Source organism: Mesoplodon bidens (assembly GCF_964165515.1).
Source record: "Mesoplodon bidens genome assembly, chromosome: 11".
NCBI lineage: Eukaryota > Metazoa > Chordata > Mammalia > Artiodactyla > Ziphiidae > Mesoplodon > Mesoplodon bidens.
Genome location: NC_138167.1, coordinates 34,107,145 through 34,127,807, shown reverse-complemented (window position 1 = coordinate 34,127,807; position 20,663 = coordinate 34,107,145). Strand labels below are relative to the sequence as shown.

Below are 20,663 nucleotides of genomic sequence, written 5' to 3'. Positions count from 1 at the left end.
GCAGAAATAAGGGATCTCTGTGGGGTCTCTTTTATAAAAGCACTAATCCCATTCATGAAAACTCCACCCTCATGACCTAATAAGCACATCCCAAAAGCCCTACCTCCTCATACCATCACAAGTGGGCATTAGGTTTCAACAAATTATTTGGGGGGACACAAACATTAGGAGCACTGCAGTCCTAACTCCTAGTACCTCAGAATGTGACTGTATTTGGAGATAGAATCTTTATGAAGAGGTAATTAAAGTAAAATGAGGTTATTAGGATGGGCCCTAATCCAATATGACTGGTGTCCTTATAAGAGGAAATTTGGACACAGACCAGTACAGAGAGAAGTCCACGTGAAGACAGAGATGTCCATCTACCAGCCAAGAGAGAGACAGACCTCAGAAGAAACCAACCCTTGCTGACACCTTGATCTCAGACTTCTAACCTCCAAAACTGTAATAAAATAAATTTCTGTTTAAGCCACGCACTCTTTGGTGCTTTGGTACTTTGTTATGACACCCTAGCAAACTAATGCAGTCAGGAATTTACCGAAGTTTCACTGGTCACTGGTATACTGCTATAATTTTTAAATGAAACCTATACTTTAAAAAACTAATAATATTAAATTAAATTTTATGTCAAAATATCTGTCAAGCAGAATTTTAGTTTTTAATATATCATTTTATAATGAAATGTCATTAACATTTTAATATAATTTTAATACTGAATAATTCTCTGGAATTTATCTTTTATACTTTTTCCTTTCTAAATAAGATTAAAATCTCCCAGTAAAAGGAGATTTATACTTTATAATATAGTACATGGCATACAAATAAAATCTTAAAAGTATTTAATAGTTATATCTCAAACTTTATTACTTAATGAATCAGTTTCTATACACTGCTTTCAATCACTTTTTATTAACTGCTTCCAAAACCCGCAACAGGTGCAAGAATAGATTGATGACATCCAAGTAGAGGCTGATGGCAGCTAATACATACTCTTCAGGTGACAGCCTATGCATCAAGGAGTGTGTGTCATAGATGATGAATCCACAGAAAAGAAGGGCTCCTACAGCAGCCAAGACCAACTCCACTGTCTCACTGTAAAAAAATAACTATAGGCAAGAGATTAAAATAATAATTTTAGATTTAAAAACAGCATTAAGAATACTTAAGTTACTTGCTCTTAAGGTATATATTCTACCTATGTATTTAATAATTCTGTACAACTTTGAATACAAATGTTAAAAGTAGAAAAAGGCAAGGCAGGTCCACTACTGTTGTATGAAAGGGTGAATGGATGAACCAATGGATATCCTCCTTTTATTAAATTACCCACCTGTCTTTGAACAGTAGCATTCCAAATATAAATAATTTAAAATATATTTCTTATTCAGAATTACATGTGCCACTTGAAGGTTAGCAATTACAAGTGAGGGCCTCTTTCTATGTAATTTAACTCATTTGTTCATTCATCTTCCTTTCCATCAATAATATTGGCATAAGACCTTGATTTTTTAAAATATCATTTTAAAATCATTCTACATACAAATGTTCCCAGATAATTATAACCAAGTGTCTGACCATAAGATGCTTCTTATAGCTTTTTGAGATTATTTATATTTCAAGTTACCATCCTAAAACAACTTACCCTCAAGATTCCTGACAAGCACAAAATCCACAAAGTAGCAAATAGTCTATAAAAACAAAATATTAATAATTTAGAATATTGTTCCTAACCAAAAAACTTTGTAAACCCATTCAACATTTTCTAAAGAAATAAATCCATCCTGATATTTGCCAAAGAATAATTGAAATGTAAGAAGTCTTTACTGTACAATGAATACTGTAGAACACCCAGAAATGGAAAGAACAGCTATCTATTCAACATTTGTTTTTATGGGTACAAAACTAGTTTAAGAGTATCATTTTTAAAGTTTTCAACTGGAACATAAATATTGATATAAGCCAAAAATCATTAGAAGTATTTTAATTCTTCTAGAGCTATAGAACTTCTAGAAAATCTATAAATGAACAAATGAAACAAAATTGCCTTTTTTTTAATTGCCCTTTTTTAACCAAATAACAATAACAAATTATTCTGTGAACTTGCATATCCATTAGAGTGATTGGGGTTAACAACAGTTTAGACACTGAAGAAGATTATTGAACTGGAAAACAGCAACAGACACTAACCAGAATGAAATCAGAGAAAAAAAGACTAGGAAAAAAAAAATGAACAGAGCACCAGTGACCTGTGGGACGACATCAAGACGGTTAGCAAATATGTAGTTGGAGTCTCAACTGAGAGGAGGAAGAAGGGGAACATAAAAATGGTTGAAGAAATAATGGCCCAAAATGTTCCAAATTTGATTAAAACTTTACACTGACAGATCCAAGAAGCAGAAGAAACGTGAGAAAAACACACCACAGAATATCATAATCAGATTACTGAAAATGTTAATCATATTACTGAAAATTACGAAGAAAATGTTAAAGGTATTTAGGGGATAAAAGACATATTATGTAGAGGCACAAAGATAAAAAAGCAGACTTCTTGTCAGAACTACACAAGCCAGAATACAGTGGAGTGACATCTTTAGAGTACTGAAAGTAAGAAAAAACCCAAACCTAGAATTCTGCACCAGCAAAAACTACTCTCAAAAACAGAAGTAAAATGAAGATTTTTTTTGCAGACACTCAAAAGCTGACACCAACAGACCAGCACTATAAGAAATGTTAAAATGAAATCCCTCAGACAGAAAAGTATTAGACGGAAATTTGGATCTACACAAAGAAATGGAGAACAACAGAAACAGTAAATATGTGGGTGAACATAAAAGGCTTTGTCTATATTTTAAATCTCTTAAAGATTTAAAAATAAAAGAGCAAAAATAATAATAACAATGTATCATGAGGTTTATAACATACGTGGAACTAAGTTATGGCAACAATAGCACAAAGGTAAAGAGAAGCAACCTACGTATACTGCGCATGAAATGGTATATTCTTGAAGGCAGACTATGATGATTTAAAGATGTATACTGTAAAACCTAAAGCAACCTCTATTTAAAAGAACTACAGCTAATAACTAATAAAGGAGATATATGGAATTAAATAATCCAAAAGAAAAAGAGGAGAAAAGAAACAAAGTAACAAAGAATAGATAGGACAAGCAGAAAGAAAACAAGTGGCAACAGAGTAGGCTTAAGTCCAACCATATCAAAAATCACATTAAATATAAATGGTCTAAACAAGCCAATTAATAGCAGAGATGATCAGATTGGACAAAAAGTAAGATCCAACCATATGCTGCCTGCGAGAAAACGATTTTAACTCTAAAGACACAAATAAGCTAAATATAAAAGGATGGAAAAAGATATACCATGCTAACACAATCAATAGAAAGCTGGGGTGGCTATCTTAACAAAGTAGATTTTAGAGCAAGAATATTACCAGAGATAACCCCTTCATGATGATAAGGGGATCATCAAGAGGACATACAATCCTGAATATGTATGCATATAAAAACAGAGCTTCAAATAACAGGAAGCAAAACTTACAGAATAGGAGAAACAAACCAAGCCATACTTGTAGTTGGAGATTTCAACACCACTTTCACATTAACTGATAGAATAAGCAGGCAGAAAATTAGTAAGCCTGCAGAAGACTTGAATAATGCTATCAAGCAACTTGACCTAATTGACATTTATTAAACACTCATCTAACAACAGCAAAATATACATTCTCCTCTAGTACACAAAGAACATTTACCGATATCATAAAATGAATCTTAATAAATGCCAAAAGACTGAAATCATATAAAATATGTTCTTTAACAACAGAATTAAATCAGAAATTAAACATACATAGTATTATAATCCACTTTGGTGAATCAAGGGCATGGTGAGATTCCAGCTCTCAGTTTTCTTGCTGGAATGGCCACAGAATTTCTTGGATACATCTGTTATACTTAAGTTAGACTGATGTATCTTGCCACCTCACCGTATAGATCCTTCAGGATTGAAAAGGACTCAGGACCTGCTTTTTCATACTTAAACCCTAGGGAAACTCCAAAGCTTCTGCACCAAGGAGTATGGGAAAGGTGGTATTAAGAACTGTAAAGCAACTGAAAGTTTACCTACTTGTAAGCTAGTAAGTTAGTCTGGCAGAATTTCATGGATGTTAAGTAGAAGACATGCGACACTTAGGTCTGAGATGAAGAGTGGTTTATAACAGCAATAGCAGTAGCTGAAGAACAGGCATAGGAGACAGGTGTTGTGGGAGTAAAGAAATGAAAGAAATAGAGGACAGAAGGTGAAGAAAGAAAATGAGACACTGATATTTAAGATTTCAGCAATGGAACAACCCCTAGTGATGACAATCACTATGATGTGATGTCTATGATGTGGACACGGCAGGAAGATGAAAGCTGCCAAAGTAGAAGAGGTCCAGAGACATCAAGAAGCTAAGGTGATGGATGGGCCTAAAATGCAGTTTGATGCTAACGTCTTTAAAGCATGAGGGAGACTTGACCAAAAAGGGAATGAGTAATAGGAATGAGCAAGAGTATGAAGCATATAGCCAGACAGCATAAACCTTAAAGCAATGAATGTCCAGCATGCTGAGGAATAATGAAAGGAGCATTAGGGGACTGAAGCAGTTTTCAATACTAACCCCCCACCCCAAACAACATAGGGTGTGGGGAATGAGCAGCTTGAGAACAGTGTTCTCAGGGAGGGATTGAGTTTCAGCTGAGATAAGGAAGAAGAAAGAATTTATTCTGAAGAGGCTAAAATATAAGGAAGATTTATAAGGAGTTCTAGAGACTATAGTAGAGCAGATGGGAGGAAGGGGTGCATATGGAGATAGGGATGGGAAGAAGCAGAGAGAGAAACTACATATACATCATAAATCATATACAACATACAAATATATAAAAAACATCCCCCCCAACATACATATAAGACAGGAAAGGAAAAAAAAATGTTGCCTCTCCCTAAATCAAACTCCATTCTAATACAACTATAAGCATCCTGCACAATTGTCAGTGTTGGCTGACCAACTATATTTTACCCCCATAGAGACTTCTGGTAATCTGGATTACCAGAAAAAAAGGGGGAGGAAAGAAAGTTTTGTAAAAGTAGACCAGTTGTAAATTTTTAGTGTTGTAACCGGAAAAAGAACAGAAAATGTTTGAGTGATTATGTGCCAACAGAAGGCCACTGTGAACTTAGGAAAGAGTCTATGCATTCTTACCAAGGTGAGGGCGATACAGTACCATGATCCTAGTATAAAAAGGATCATTCCCTATATTAATTAGTTTGAAGAATGATACAGGTTAATTTAGATGGATCAAAAAGATTTTAAAGTTCATGCAGACTCCTGGGTCACAATTACCTTGCTTTTGCCACAAAGATGTAGATGGTAACATTTGGTAACATTTATGCTAAGACAAAGATCTAAATAATTTAGGTAAATTTCATACCATTTATAAAGCATGCAAGCCTAGCCTCTCTAGAAGGCTTAAATTTTTTCGCATTCACTTCCCTTTCAATACGGGGGAAGCAAAAGATTCAAAGCCACTTTCCATCTCCTAGCATGCTCTGGGAGAGTAGGGCCTGGCTCTAGTACTCAAAGGGATGACCTCTCATTACCCTCTATTTTTAAAGTATCCAAAGCTAACAGTATAGAATTTCTCTCAAAACTAGGTAATACTAAATATACTTATCTATCATAACCAGGACATATATAACTTACCCTGCTCCAAACTTGCTGAAATCTCTCTTAGATTGTAGAGTACATACAGTCAAACCAAGAAATACTGCAGTAGTCAGTATAAAAGCTTGCAGAACAATATACACATCATAGAAAGTAACTGTAAAAATTACAAAACACTGATTTAAAATACATATAAACATACTCAATATAAAAGTTTTTTTCTAGTGGGAAGCAGCCACATAGCACAGGGAGATCAGCTCGGTGCTTTGTGACCACCCAGAGGGGTGGGATAGGGAGGGTGGGAGGGAGACGCAAGAGGGAGGGGATATGGGGATATATGTATACGTATAGCTGATTCACTTTGTTATAAAGCAGAAACTAACACACCATTGTAAAGCAATTATACCCCAATAAAGATGTTAAATTTAAGAAGTATTGGTTTCTTTGTACACTTGAAACTAATAAAATATTATAAATCAACTATACTTCTATTTTTTAAAAAAAGAAATATTAGTGTATGGGAGGATGTAAAAAAAAAGTTTTTTTTCTGTCATATAACAGAAATGCCTTATTTTGTCCTGTACTACTTGCTAATAAAAACAATTATGGAAAGATTCCTTATTCAGTCTTCAATACTGGTACAGTAAAACCACACCCATAGTGCAATAAACAGGCTCCAAAATATGCAACATAAGGTTTCACGTTATTATGAAGTTAAAGAAATGACTAGAGAGATATTACACAACTAGTTGGTTTAGGAGTTTGGGGGATATGGTGAAATGATTCTCACCCATTTCTGTCCCCCTGCAGTTTATCACCATAGTTGACAGTGGTGACTGTCAACTCTGGCTTAAATATCAATAGGATATTCTATAACAACCTAATTGGGAAAAGAATTGGAAGAAGAATAGATACATGTATATGTATAACTGAATCACTTTGTTGTACACCTGAAACTAACACAACATTGTTAATTAACTATACTCCAATATAAAATAAAAAGTTAAAAAATACATATATATATCAGTAGGGATGGTTCTGGGTCCTGTGGCTGGCTGGGAATTCCTAGGCAAGAAAAATATTGGGGCTATCTGGGGCTGTCTGCTGTTTACCAACACCATAGGGAACAGAAACCAATCACTAATTGCTTTATATCCAAATCTGCTTTATCTTGGAGTACATTATTGGGGGTTTACTGAATATATATTGAATTCCCTTCTGAAGTTTTAGTATGACCATCTGGATTGACTAGGGCTATTATAATACAACTGCTTAACATTTTAACAGAATACTAACTTATAACCTCTTTAAAGGAAATTATGTACTTTGAACCCAAAACCATTTAAGTAATTTTTTTTTTTTTTTTTTTTTTTTTGTGGTACGTGGGCCTTTCACTGCTGTGGCCTCTCCCGTTGCAGAGCACAGGTTCCGGAGGCGCAGGCTCAGCGGCCATGGCTCACGGGCCCAGCCGCTCCGCGGCACGTGGGATCTTCCCAGACCGGGGCACGAACCCATGTCCCCTGCATCGGCAGGCGGACTCTCAACCACTGAGCCACCAGGGAAGCCCCATTTAAGTAATTTTTAATTTGAGGGGGATTAATTATTCAGTTCTTTCTATTCCTAAATGCTAACTAATTGGACTTTCTCTACTTATGCCATTACAGGGTTAGGAAGATGAACAAAGAAAAGGTAAACCATGAAATCACTTTTGCTTCTCATTAGAAATTTCAGTGTAAGATTAGGTGGATTCCAATAACCCTGAAATAAATCTCTCTCCTACATCCCTTACAAATGGTGGGAGCCAGAGACGACAGAGATGGACTTGATAATAACATTAATAGTAACATTAATAGATAATAACACTAATAATAAGTAAATATTAATAATACTTCCTTTTTATGCTGAGAAATTTCAATCCTATTTTTTTAGTTATTATTATTTATTTATACTCTGATTCTTTTATAAAAGGAAGAGATGAATTACCAAAAAATAGGTTCAATAAAACTGGCATAAAAAAGTTAAAAACAGTAATGACAAAATAGGAAGAGATAAATATATTAATAATAAGGATCAACAATTTACTGTTATTGAGAGTAATAGTCAATTCTGATCTTTTTAGTACGCCAGATTAATCTTTCTGAGTTAATCAGAATTTTTATTGTTAATAAATCACAAAACTTTTTGAGGCATTACATAGAGCACATCAAGTAACTATAACAGATACTTCCTTTTAAATATATATTTAACACAAAATACAAAACAGAAATGGACACTGTTTCTTGTAGTGCCATTTGATGAAATATGAGGATATAATAAAGTACAGTTCAATGCAGACAATTTGAGATACTGAGCTTATGTGATGAAAGTACATGGCTCCAAACATGTTATCAGTTCTTCTAAGCTCCCTTTAAATAAGGGAAAAGATTAGCTATGGTTGTCTTATTTTCACAAATGGATAAACAAAATGAGTATTGTTCTTATTCCTATTGTTTTCCTAATTCTTTTCCACTTCCTCTAAACTCAGTTAACTACATAAACATTTAATATTTGCTTATATTTTAGGAATTCTTCATCCTATGCCATATTTTTTAATATGACATTCCATGATGGTAAGCTTTAGCCCCAAACACGTTTTTATCCAAAACATTTACCCACATTAAAAAGTTACTGTAACATATGGAAGCACAATTATGGCTTACCAACGAAGGCCACAGTCAGAGCTTCCAACAGTGTCTAAGAAAAAGAAATTGAAATTACATAGATGCATGTAAAATTTATACTATGTTATGCACATGTTCTAATTTCCAGGAGTTCAATGTGATTCCATATGCATGATCTCATTTTAGCTTCAGAGCAGCCTTGTGAAGTATATGGGACAGATAATAAGCCCACCATAATGAAAATGAGACCTCAATGTATTAAGTGAGAATATTCAGAATTCCTTTTTTTTTTTGGCTGTGCAGCACAGCTTGCAGGATCTTAAGTTTCCTGACCAGGGCTGAACCCAGGCCACGGCAGTGAAAGCGCTAAGTCCTAACCACTGGATTGCCAGGGAACTCCTGTGAGAATATTTAGATTCTAACTGTGATCCCATTACTCCTTGAACTCAACTAGATTTTTCATATCTGTAACAGGAAGATTCTAAAAGTAATATGGAAAATTCTATTTTTCTCACTCACTATAATATAAATAAAAATGAAACTGCAAATCACATGCACATTTATAAAAACCTCACTACCTCACACAAACACAGGAAGAATATTTAAGTAGTACTTTGGTGTGGCAGAGTCTTGAAACTGTCTCTGAATATTCTTTTTTTCTTTCTTCCTTAGTAACAGAATTTTTGTCTCAACACACAACTGTTCAGATTAATCATTACATTTTTCAGCCTCCCTTGCAGCTGGATCTGGTCACAAGACTATATTCTAGTCAACAGAATGTGAGCAGAGAGGCATACAACTTCAAAAAGCAAAAAGGCTTGCTCTCTCCTTTCTCTTTTCATTTTTTTTAAATAAATGGATAGAATGTAGATATGGTGGTGAGCTATCTTATACCATGCAACACTTTAGAAATGTCTGAACCATAGCAGATGAATGGGCCCCTGAGAACTTCCCTAACAGTCACTCAGATTTTTATATGAAAGAGAAGTAAACCATCTTGTTTAAGCCATTGTTATTTTGTCATTGTTTAAGCCATGTCAAAAGTAGCTAAACTCATATCCTAAATAAGAGTTAGGGATATTGAGCTTCATCCTCTAGCTTCTCTTTCCCCTTAATTACGTATCTTTGTTTTATATGCTTACTCTAGTTAGATTTTATCTGATAGAAGATTATCATAAAGGTAAAGCCTTGAATTTTTTTAAAAACTCATTAATTTTGTCCTGTTACTGTAACATATGTATATGCATTCAATTAAATAAATAAATCTAAAACTCAGGAATAAATGTTAAAGGAACAGATATTGTCAAAGTACTCACAAATCCAAAAAGCAGGTACAGGTTAAGGGGATGCTTATGTCTGTTTAAAGTCAAGGCTAAAATCAAACCCAAAGATCCAAGGGCACACACCAAAATTAAGGCAGGACTGAAAGACAAAAAATTAAATCATTCTCAAGTTAAAAAACACTATAGTTTTATCCAATTTAATAAAATTTGTCTATGTATTTGTGAAAGTACAGGGGAAAAAAATCTGAAAGGATCTACACCAAACTGTCAAAGGAAATTATTTTTCCATGGGGAATATTTGAGGACTGTGAGATGGGGAGGAGCAGGAAGACAAAGAATCTTCCCCACAGGGACTTCCCTGGTGGCGCAGTGGTTAAGAATCTGCCTGCCAATGCAGGGGACACAGGTTCGAGCCCTGGTCCGGAAAGATCCCACATGCCTCAGAGCAATAAGCCCGTGTACCACAACTACTGAGCCTGCACTCTAGAGCCTGTGAGCCACAACTACTGAGCCCACGTGCCACAATTACTGAAGCCCGCAGGCTCCGCAAGAGAAGCCACTGCAATGAGAAGCCCACACACTGCAACAAAGAGTAGCCCCCATGCGTCACAACTAGAGAAAGTCCGTGAGCAGCAACAAAGACCCAATGCAGCCAAAAATAAATAAATAAAAATAAATTAATTAAAAAAAAAAAAGAAGAATCTTCTCCACAATGAATGGGGAAGACAGCCTTTTTACTTCATGAACTTCTAACATACTTGAATAATTTTTGCAATTAGCATACTGCTTTTTTAAACTAAAATACAATACATAAAAACTATTAAATAATAAACCAATTTTGTACCTAACTACTTTTTTTAGGGTATTTACTATATAGCTGTAATTTAAATTAAAGAACTTTACTCCAAATAGCAAACTAATAGTTCAAGATTCCCCTTTGGTAAAGGGAGAATAGAAATTATCTACTTCTAAGAAAATATTCATTCTCTACTTTTCCTTTCCTTTAATATAAAGAACCTATATTACTTTTAGCTGTGGAAATAATTATTTTGGAGGTCAGATCTTAAACAAATTAGGGATGAATCATATGGAACTCCTTTGAAAACTTTTCAGTGAAATTTTCCTAGTTGTGATCCAACACTAAGGTAAGTTAAACTTTTTTTAAGTATCTTTACTTTTCAAGCACTGTCTTGGGCTTTGGGGACAGGACATAAGTCTAATAAACATAAGTCTAATAAACACAAAAAAAAACTAAGACTTAAAAAAACTGCATACACAGTTAAAAATTCTTAATACTATTCCAGGAGATGAGGATTTAACCCTATGAAATTAAGCTAAAAAGTTTAGAGGTAAATACCATATTGTAGAACATTTTCCTTATTAAAACTTATTTACAAGAGTTAATAATGAACCTTTTTTACGTTCTAACCTTAAAAGTTAACAGAAAAAAAAAAAAACTAACTTTGCTCATATTATGCCCTTTCAGTGATTTGCAACGGCTGAAAATGAGTCAGAACCATGTCATTCATTACCTTACCTTTCATGAACAAATGTCCGTATAGAATCAAAGTATAAAAAAAGCATGGATGTCACTGTAGTTAAGAGAACTTGCAGAGAAAGGATGCTATAGATTTTTCTTAGAAAGGCTGAAAGAGAAAAAAGTTACACATGACTATTTTCTTAAGCATTTATCAGAGAACAGCAAGATCAAATGTCTTCTTAGACACATTAAATTGTTATATGAATTCTTTTTTATTTTTTATTTTATTTTATTATTATTATTATTTTTTTTGGTGGTATGCGGGCCTCTCACTGTTGTGGCCTCTCCCGCTGCAGAGCACAGGCTCCAGACGCGCAGACTCAGCGGCCATGGCTCACGGGCCCAGCCGCTCCGTGGCATGTGGGATCTTCCCGGACCGGGGCACGAACCTGTGTCCCCTGCATCGGCAGGTGGACTCTCAACCACTGCGCCACCAGGGAAACCCTGAATTCTTTTAAAAATCTTAATCCAAAAAATGCAATCTGTAACTAAAACTAAAAACAAAAAACGCCTCCCAAAAAAATCAAAAATTTTAAGTGATAACTATCCTCCAGGAAGCATGAGCTTAAAAAAATTAAGTTAATGGGCCAGAATACAAATGTTTTCATCAAAATAAAAAAACATTGAATGCATATTTGTAAAACATACAACAAAGCAAAAGATTAGAAACAGAACAATTTAAAGAACGAAGCTATGTTGAAACTGAAAAGCAGGAATAGAAAGCATATGGTTAGATATAAAATTAAAAAGGAAATCTTAATTTCCAAGGAATACAAATGTTTCCCCAAAATGAAATTCTCCATAAAAGGCGAACAATATTTAAACTTACTTTCACTCACCTATTTTTATTTCTCACTTCTAGTACCTTTACCTCTAGTTTCTATATTAGAAATTCTTACTTTCAAAATATTACCGATATCCATATATCAACTCCAAGGCCTAATGATCTAAAAATACTTATTAACGTCTTCTGACCTACAGATGACATAAATGATACAGTGAACACCCAACTCACCACCAGCTTCAGAAATAAAAAAACATTAACAACAGTTCTCATCTCTCCTTAACAAACTGCTAATCATCTTTCAAGATTCACCCTTCCTCAGGACTTCCCTATTGGTCCATTGGTTAAGACTCGGCACTCCCACTGCAGGGGGCCTGTGTTCGATCCCTGGTCAGGGAACTAGATCTGGCATGCCACAATTAAGAGCCTGCATGCCACAATTAAGAGCCTGCATGCCGCAACTAAATGATCCCACAGGCCGCAACTAAGACCCGACGTGGCCAAACAAATAAATAAATGTTAAAAAAAAAATTTCAGCCTTTCTCAGTTCCCCAGTCTGAATTAAATGTTCCTCCCCATGTTCCCAAGGGACCCTAAATATACTTCTAGTCACTTTATTTTATAGTGATAAGTCTACTTGTCTTTCACTATTAGACTATAAAGACTAAAAAGCTCCCTAATAATAGGATAATAATATTCATTTTTATACTCCTAGCACCCAGCCAAGGAGTTGGCACAGAATAAATACTCATTAAATTTTATTTGCTTTTAAATAAACGTATATTGAATTAATGAAAAGTGAATCTTGCCAGTCAGGGAAAAGGTCTTATTCTGAAACAATAATGGAGCCACATAACTTCTATAGAGCATTGTTCTTAGGCAAGAAAAACACTGTTGAATGACTTTTACCCAACAAAAGATGTGATATTGTCTCTTGACTCTCATGACAAGGCGAATATGATACATGTTCTCTTTGAAAAAAATTCCTACCAAAGACCTGGTTCCTCAAGGAATGATGAAGTGCTTTGACGGTATGTCTGCCAAATATCGAGTAATACAATAAATATTTTATAAGAATAAGGGAATTTTCATAAATACTAAAGATTTAATTCTTTTTTTTTTTTTTTTTTTGTGGTATGCGGGCCTCTCACTGTTGTGGCCTCTCCCGTTGCAGAGCACAGGCTCCGGACGCGCAGGCTCAGCGGCCATGGCTCACGGGCCCAGCCGCTCCGCGGCATGTGGGATCTTCCCGGACCAGGGCACGAACCCATGTCCCCTGCATCGGCAGGCGGACTCTCAACCACTGCGCCACCAGGGAAGCCCAAGATTTAATTCTTAAAGGCCCCGCAATTAAATATTAATCAGTGTTTCCTTCTGGCACCCTTTCCAAAACATAGTTTTTCCTCATGTCTTAAACAGGTTTTAATGAACGTATATCGTAACCAATGACTCACAGTCATAGTGAGAATCAGTCCTACTTTGGCCTAGGCAGAGGTAATCTTGAACAAAAAGGAGATAAATAGTGTTCATCTCCACAACCAATCTACAACTTACTTTCTTAAAAAGGCCCTGATGTCTGCAAGCTTTGGGAAGTTGTTTCTGCCTTTTTCACAAAAGCAAAGAATCTGCCATAGGCAATTATTTGGGCTATGTTTCCACAAATTTAATTCTAAACCAAAGGTCAAACCATTATTCCCCCAAGGGATTTTCTGGACTATAAAAAAATCATATTCTTTACTTCTGATACCCTACAATGTACCTTATGTAATTCAAACCCATTGCACATAATATATATTCTCAGTTAAGCAGTGAAAGTCAGTGTTAATCCTTAACATTTTATGGACCTGTTCTACAGTCAAAACAGTGTGTTTAATGTTTATTTGTATATGTGCGTGTGCACAAGTGCATATGTGATAAAAGACTGGAAGAATACAAGTGAAGGTGTTAATAATGGTTTTCTTTGGGCAGTATGACTGAGGGTGATTTCCATGTTCAGTTCTTTGCTAATCTGTGTTTTTTTAATATATCACCAATAAATATTTATTACTTTTGTAACAGAAAAACGTTTTAAAGAAACCTATGCAGGGGTCGTCGCTGGTGGCGCAGTGGTTAAGAATCCGCCTGCCAATGCAGGGGACACGGGTTCAAGCCCTGGTCCGGGAAGATCCCACATACTGTGGAGCAACTAAGCCAGTGTGCCACAACTACTGAGCTCACGCTCTAGGGCCCGCGAGCCACAACTACTGAATCCCGTGCACCTAGAGCCCGTGCTCCGCAACAAGAGAAGCCTGCGCACCGCAACGAAGAGTAGCCGCCGCTCGCCGCAACTAGAGAAAGCCCACACGCAGCAACGAAGACCCAATGCAGCCAAAAATAAAATAAATTTAAAAAAAGAAACCTATGTTAAGCCAATAAATTCATCATAAAAATAATCCTTATGCAGATACTCTAGATCACAGCTTTTCTATACTCTTTAAAAATGAGAACTTAAATCAAATCTCACAAAAAGTAACACCTGACACCCATTTTGAATAACTAACATAAAAAGTGGCAAAAGATATACATAAGCAGCTCACAGGGAAAAATAGAAGATCTAATATGAAAAGAAAACAAGCCAAACAGCAATCTTTCAATTTCTTTTTTTTTTTTTTTGAGTCCTAATTTCTCCCCTTCTACTTCTCCCCTTTCTACTCAAACTTAACAGGCTAAACCAGGAACTCTTCATTTCTACCCAATCTGTAACCAGCACCAACATCCCCCAAGCCAAAAATGTAGGAGTCATCTCTCATTCCCCTCCCTTTTCCCAATCCATCAACAACTACCATAGCTTCCACCTGCAAAGTCGACCACCTCTCTGGTCTCCTCTGCAGCCTCTCCAGTCAGTCTTATGATCTCTCACCTGGACTATTAGAGCAGCCTTCTAATTGGTCTCTACGCTTTCACTGGTCCCACCTGTAGTCCCAACCCATTCTCCACAGCTGTCAGCAATCTTTTTGTAAAGTAATCCATATCACGTGACTCCCTGCTTAACTACTTTTTTTTTTTTTAAAGGGCTCTTTATTTTTTTTAGTAATTTATTTATTTATTATTTTTGCTGTGTTGGGTCTTCGTTTCTGTGCGAGGGCTTTCTCTAGTTGTGGGAAGCGGGGGCCACTCTTCATCGCGGTGCGCGGGCCTTTCACTATCGCGGCCTCTCTTGTTGCGGAGCACAGGCTCCAGACGCGCAGGCTCAGTAGCTGTGGCTCACGGGCCTAGTTGCTCCGTGGCATGTGGGATCCTCCCAGACCAGGGCTCGAACCCGTGTCCCCTGCATTAGCAGGCAGACTCTCAACCACTGCGCCACCAGGGAAGCCCTGCTTAACTACTTTTAATGGTGTCCCTTAAACTTAGAATAAAACTTTGAAGATTTTATAGGGCCTACAGGCCCTACATGATATGGAACCTCTCTAACCTCATCTCCTACTACTCTTCCTTTTCCTCACCATGCATTACCCTCACTAGCCACCTTTATGTTCCCCAAACATGCCAAATCCTTCCTGCTTCTGGGCCTTTGCCCTTGCTGTTTCCTCTGCCTGAAATGCCCTTATCATTCTTTACATGAAATGATGGTTTAACTTTTGACACTCCCTTCAAGTGACTCACTTCTAACAAAAAGAATAAGGCAGAAGTGGCAGTGTGTATTATTTCTAAGTCATAAAAGGCAACTATACCTCAATAAAAAAAAAATTTAAGGCAATATGGCTACCTACTTGCTCTTTCTTAGATCACTTGCTCTAGAGCAGTGTTTATCAACCTTTTTTTGTTGCCCATCTAAGAAGCCTTCTGAACGTTTTTATCCTAATAGCCCTCCAATAAAATGTTAATGCCACAGGGACTTCCCTGGCGGTCCAGTGGTGAGGACTCCACACTTTCACTGCTGGGGGCCCAGGTTCAATCCCTGGTCGGGGAACTAGGATCCCAAAAGCCACATCCCAAAAGTGGCGTGGCCAAATTAAAAAAAAAAATTTAATGCCACAAATATACTGTACATATGTTTATGTATCACAACTCTTTGGAAGGCTACAAACCATTGAAATACCTGAGATTCTTTGCTCTCCACCTCAGGAACCAATTTTCACCCTCTTGGAGGCAATACTGTCCCCACTGAGAATGAACACTGTAGGAGAAGCCAGCTGCCAATGTTGTGAGAAATCTCAAGCAGCCCTCTGGAAAGATCCATGAGAAAGTGAGGTCTCCTGCCAACAGCCAGTGAGAAACTGAAGCCTTCTGCTCATAGTGATGTGAGTGTGCCTCCCTGCAAGCGTATCCGTCACCACCAATCGGGACTTCGGATGACTGCAGCCTCAGCCAGCATCCTGACTACACCTATGACAAATCCTGAGCTAGAGTCTCGCAGCTACCTGGCTCTTAGAAACTGATAATAAACATGTATTCAAGCCACTAAGTTTTGTGGTAATTTGTTACACAGCAGTAAAGACTAATACAGATTTTGGTACCTGGAAGTGGGATGCTGCTGTACCAAAAACCTAAAATATGGAAGAGGCTTTGGAACCAGGTAGTGGGTAGAAGTAGGTAGGTCTTTGAGGTAAAAGCTCAAAGAGCCTTGAAGAGACTATAGAAGGATGACGCCTTTATGGAGGCTGTGGGTAAGGACTTAAAAAGAGGAAAATCTTACGGAAACTGGAGGAAACAGAATCCTTGTTATGTACTGTCAAAAAATTTAGCAACACTGTCATCTGTGGGAACATGGAAAGTAGAAGATGTGCCTAATGAAGTGGTGATCAAAGTAAGGAGATTTCCAGACAGAGCATGCACTTGCTGCCTTCTTGCTGCTCATACTAAAATGCAAGAGATGACACAGCATGTGATGATAAAATCCTTTGTTAGAACCTCACAAAGGGACTTCCCTGGTGATCCAGTCATTAAGACTCTGCACTTCCACTGCAGGGGGAATGAGTTCCAGCCCTGGTCAGGGAACTAAGATCCCACACGCCACGTGGCACGGCCAAAAAGAAAAGAAAACAAAACAGAACGAACCTCACAAATATCCAACATTGTACCTCAGAAAAAATCATTCAAACAATAGGGCTTCTGAGAGGAAATAGTCACTCATCAGTCTCAGCCAAAACTCACTCTAAGACATTTGGGTGTGGCTTTTATCTAATGGAGTGAACCTCAGTAAGAATCACAGGAGACCCACAAAGTTTTTTGAAGAATATTATTGGCAAAAATACCACCAAATTATGCTTGTCTTACCTTTGGATGTTGGGTGTGTGGATACAGGTAATTAAAAAATTCTTTAGTTCCACAGAGTCTGAGAGGAAATGTACTCATAGGAGCTATACTTAAGGAACCATAGCCAAGGAGCCTCATCCATACCGTTAGATGACAAGATTCTGAACTTTGAGCTGATGTTATAATAGGATAAGACTTTTGGAGGGTCTTAGCTTGCATGTGGAAGAAAGAAAAATAATTTGTAGCCAGAGGGAAATAAATATGCCTGTAAGTTCTTTAACACATCTTCAAAAGGTGGAGCCTAAATACCCTCCCCTTGAATGTGGACTGGACTTAGGAACTTGCTTCTAATAAATACAATAAGGAAGATGTGATGGTGTGTGGGACTGCCATGACTAGGTCATAAAAGACACTGTAGCTTCCTCGATGGTCTCTCACGGATTGCTTGCTCTTGAGGAAGCCAGCCACCATGCCCATGACACTCATGCAGCCTATGGAAATGTCATGTGGCAAAGAACTAAGGCCTCTGTCAACATCTGCATGAATGAGGTTTCCAGGAAGTGGATCCTCCAGGCTAGTCAAGCCTTAGCTGATTGCAGTCCCAGCCCACTCCTTGAGTGGACTCTCATGAGACACCTTGCGCCACAGCCACCTAGCTAAACCTCTCCCAGATTCTTGACTCTCAGAAACTGTGTGAGGCAATAACTATGTGTTGTTTTAAGCGTCTAAAATTTGGGGTAATTTTTAATAAAGCAATAGATAACTAATACGCCTGGCTAGCTCCTTCCAATACAACACAACTGCCATCTCCTTTACGAGTTCTTTTCCTGGCCATTCCTGAACTAAAATTGCTGCTATTCTAGACCCTAGAGTCTACTCCATCACTGTTTCTTTTCTTCAGAGAACTTATCACTGTTAGTAGTCTATTTGTTTGCTTGACTCTTTAGGGTCTATCTCCCCTACTCCTCCACCCGAATAACAACTCTAGAGAACTGTACTGCTATATCCCTAATATTGGCAGGGAGCCCAATAAAGTTGTGTAAACAAAGAAAAACGCTCACCTTCACTCACCTAGCTAAAGAAATGTAGATTAAAACAAGATAACATGTTTTACCCACAACAAGAGTCAGTAAACTACAGCTAAGGGCCAAACCCAGCACATCACCTGACCTTGTAGGCGTTACTGGGCACAGTCACACTGTCATGTGTGTGTCCTCTATAGCTGCTCTTGCACCACGATGGCAGAGCTGTGCCACAGTGTCCTTAGAATCCACAAAGCTGAAAATATTTACCATTTGGCCCTTTGTAGAAAATGTTTGTCAACCCCTGATCTACCAGATTGCCAGATACTAAAAAGTTTGATGATCTCAGTGTTGGTGAGGGTGCAGTAATAGAAGCAATACAATGGAAAATTGTATTTTCCTGATATACAAATAATACAATGGAAAATTATTCAGCCTTAAAAAGGAAACTCTGACGCATGCTATAAAATAAACACACCCTGAAAATATGCTAATTGAAATATACTAGTCACAAAAAGACGGAATACTGATGATTCCACTTATATGAAGTTATCTAGAGTGGTCAAATTCATAAAACAAAAAAAGTAGAGTGGTGGGGCTTGGGAGAGGGGAAAGTGGCAAGTTGTTTGATGGGTACAGAGTTTCAGTTTTGCAAGATGAAAAAGTTCTGGTGATTAGTTGCATAACAATGTGAATATATTTAACACTACACACTGAACTGTACACTTAAAAATGGTTAAGATGGTAAAATTTTAATGTAGTATGTATTTTATCACAATTAAAATTTTTTTATTAAAAAAACTGAGTTCTATTGCCAAAATAGTTCCAAAATTCACTTCCAGAAATATAGATCAAGATTCTTAGCGCATGAGCGCTTCATAAGTCCTCTCCCAGAACAAGTTCCAGCTGCCGGATAGGATGAAAATCTGCTGCAGCTTCTGTGATCAATTGGCTGAACTAGAGCGGACAATGAATTCCACTTACATGAAGCCGAGCATTTTAAATTCAAAATAATTTCTACCCGCTGGATATTACATAATAACTTATAACTAACATGGCATTTTGATTGACCTAGGAATCTTCCATTTCCAGCAAGTGCCTCAATAATACTCACACCTATGTTGAGTTTTAGGTCCTGCAGAGAGAAAACAGTAAACGAGATAGATATGGTCCCTGCCCTCACAGTTTCTTACAATCCAGCAAAGAAGATAAGGACATGGAACCTGGAAACAAGTTCACACGCCCTAAACCAAAAACATCCAAGCAGATAACTCCATTCACGTGTATGTCACAGTGATAACATAGTAAACTTATTTTAACCGAAAAAATAACCCTAGGTTTCTCTTAACTGAAAGATGCCAAATTCAGGCTACTGAGGTTTTCAACTGTCCCCTTCTCCACCGAAGACAGGGTTTAAGGCACGATGGGTTCAGGTTTCTGAGCGCACAGCTGGGGGACCACCGCCTCTCCCTCTGAGCCCCTGCGGAGGGAGAACGCTCTTCCTCGGAGCCGGCGGGGCTGGCAGGAGAAGGGAAGACTGCCCTCAACCCCAGGACACCCGCGCTCTCCCCCGAGCCCGGCCGGTGAGGATGCTCGCCTCAGAGGCCGGCGGCGCGGCGGGACCGACTAGGGGCGGCCGAGACGGGCCCGGCGACTTACCCATTCGGATGTGCACGTTGGCGGAGGCCACGCAGCTGCCATAGTTGAAGTCGTCCTCGATGGAGGAGCAGGGGTAGCGGGGGTCAGTGTCCGCCATGTCAGAACGGCACACCCAACCACCTTTCCGAGCTGAGACAACGCCAGCACAACTGCCTCCAAGCCACTTCCGGTGGAAGCGGTCCAGACCCAACTAGCCGAGCGGCTGAGGCCGAGCCAAGCCCCAACTAATCGATGATCTCGCCTCAAAACTTCAGTTAGGCTGAGAAAAAGGAGATGGCTTCAGATGAGGGTGGGAGAGAAAACGAGTTACATTCTCGGCGTCATCTGAAGTGAAGGTTTTCTCAGATTTTCCTCCACAAGCTTCTTCAATCTTCTGACCTGGTGAGTTGCTAAAAGTGATAAAAGCGAAGTCCCATTCATCCTTCCTTTCAACAAATACCCATCTCATTCATATACTCTGTCAATAATCACATTAGGGAGAAACTTTTAATTACATTATTTTTATTGAAGTATAGTTGATTTTATTTACACTATTTTTTAATAATAACAATCCCTAAAATTATTGAGCACTTTCTATAAACCAGGCTTTCTTAATGAGATAATGCTTAATCCTGGAAGACAAGTCGGAGCCAACCAGGGAAGAGTGGAGTGATGTAGGTAGGCTCTCAAGGGACCAACATCTGCAAAGCGGCGGGGAGCAGGGAGCAAAGCTCAGTGTTTGTTTTTTTCTTTTCTTTTCTTTTCTTTTCTGCGGTACACGGGCCTCTC

General features: G+C 37.8%; 1 protein-coding gene across 1 annotated transcript; it reads right to left on the bottom strand.

Annotated features, from left to right (window-relative positions):
- Window positions 1–838: 838 nt before the first annotated feature.
- TMBIM4 (transmembrane BAX inhibitor motif containing 4) lies at window positions 839–20,070 on the bottom strand. The gene is made up of 7 exons (XM_081249225.1): window positions 19,896–20,070; window positions 11,193–11,301; window positions 9,689–9,794; window positions 8,412–8,445; window positions 5,752–5,869; window positions 1,643–1,688; window positions 839–1,106 (listed from the first exon to the last, which is right to left on the bottom strand). The coding sequence occupies exons 1-7, from the start codon at window positions 19,990–19,992 to the stop codon at window positions 900–902; spliced, it is 717 nt and encodes a 238-aa protein (XP_081105351.1). The 5' UTR covers window positions 19,993–20,070; the 3' UTR covers window positions 839–899.
- Between the last annotated feature and the right edge of the window lie 593 nt (window positions 20,071–20,663).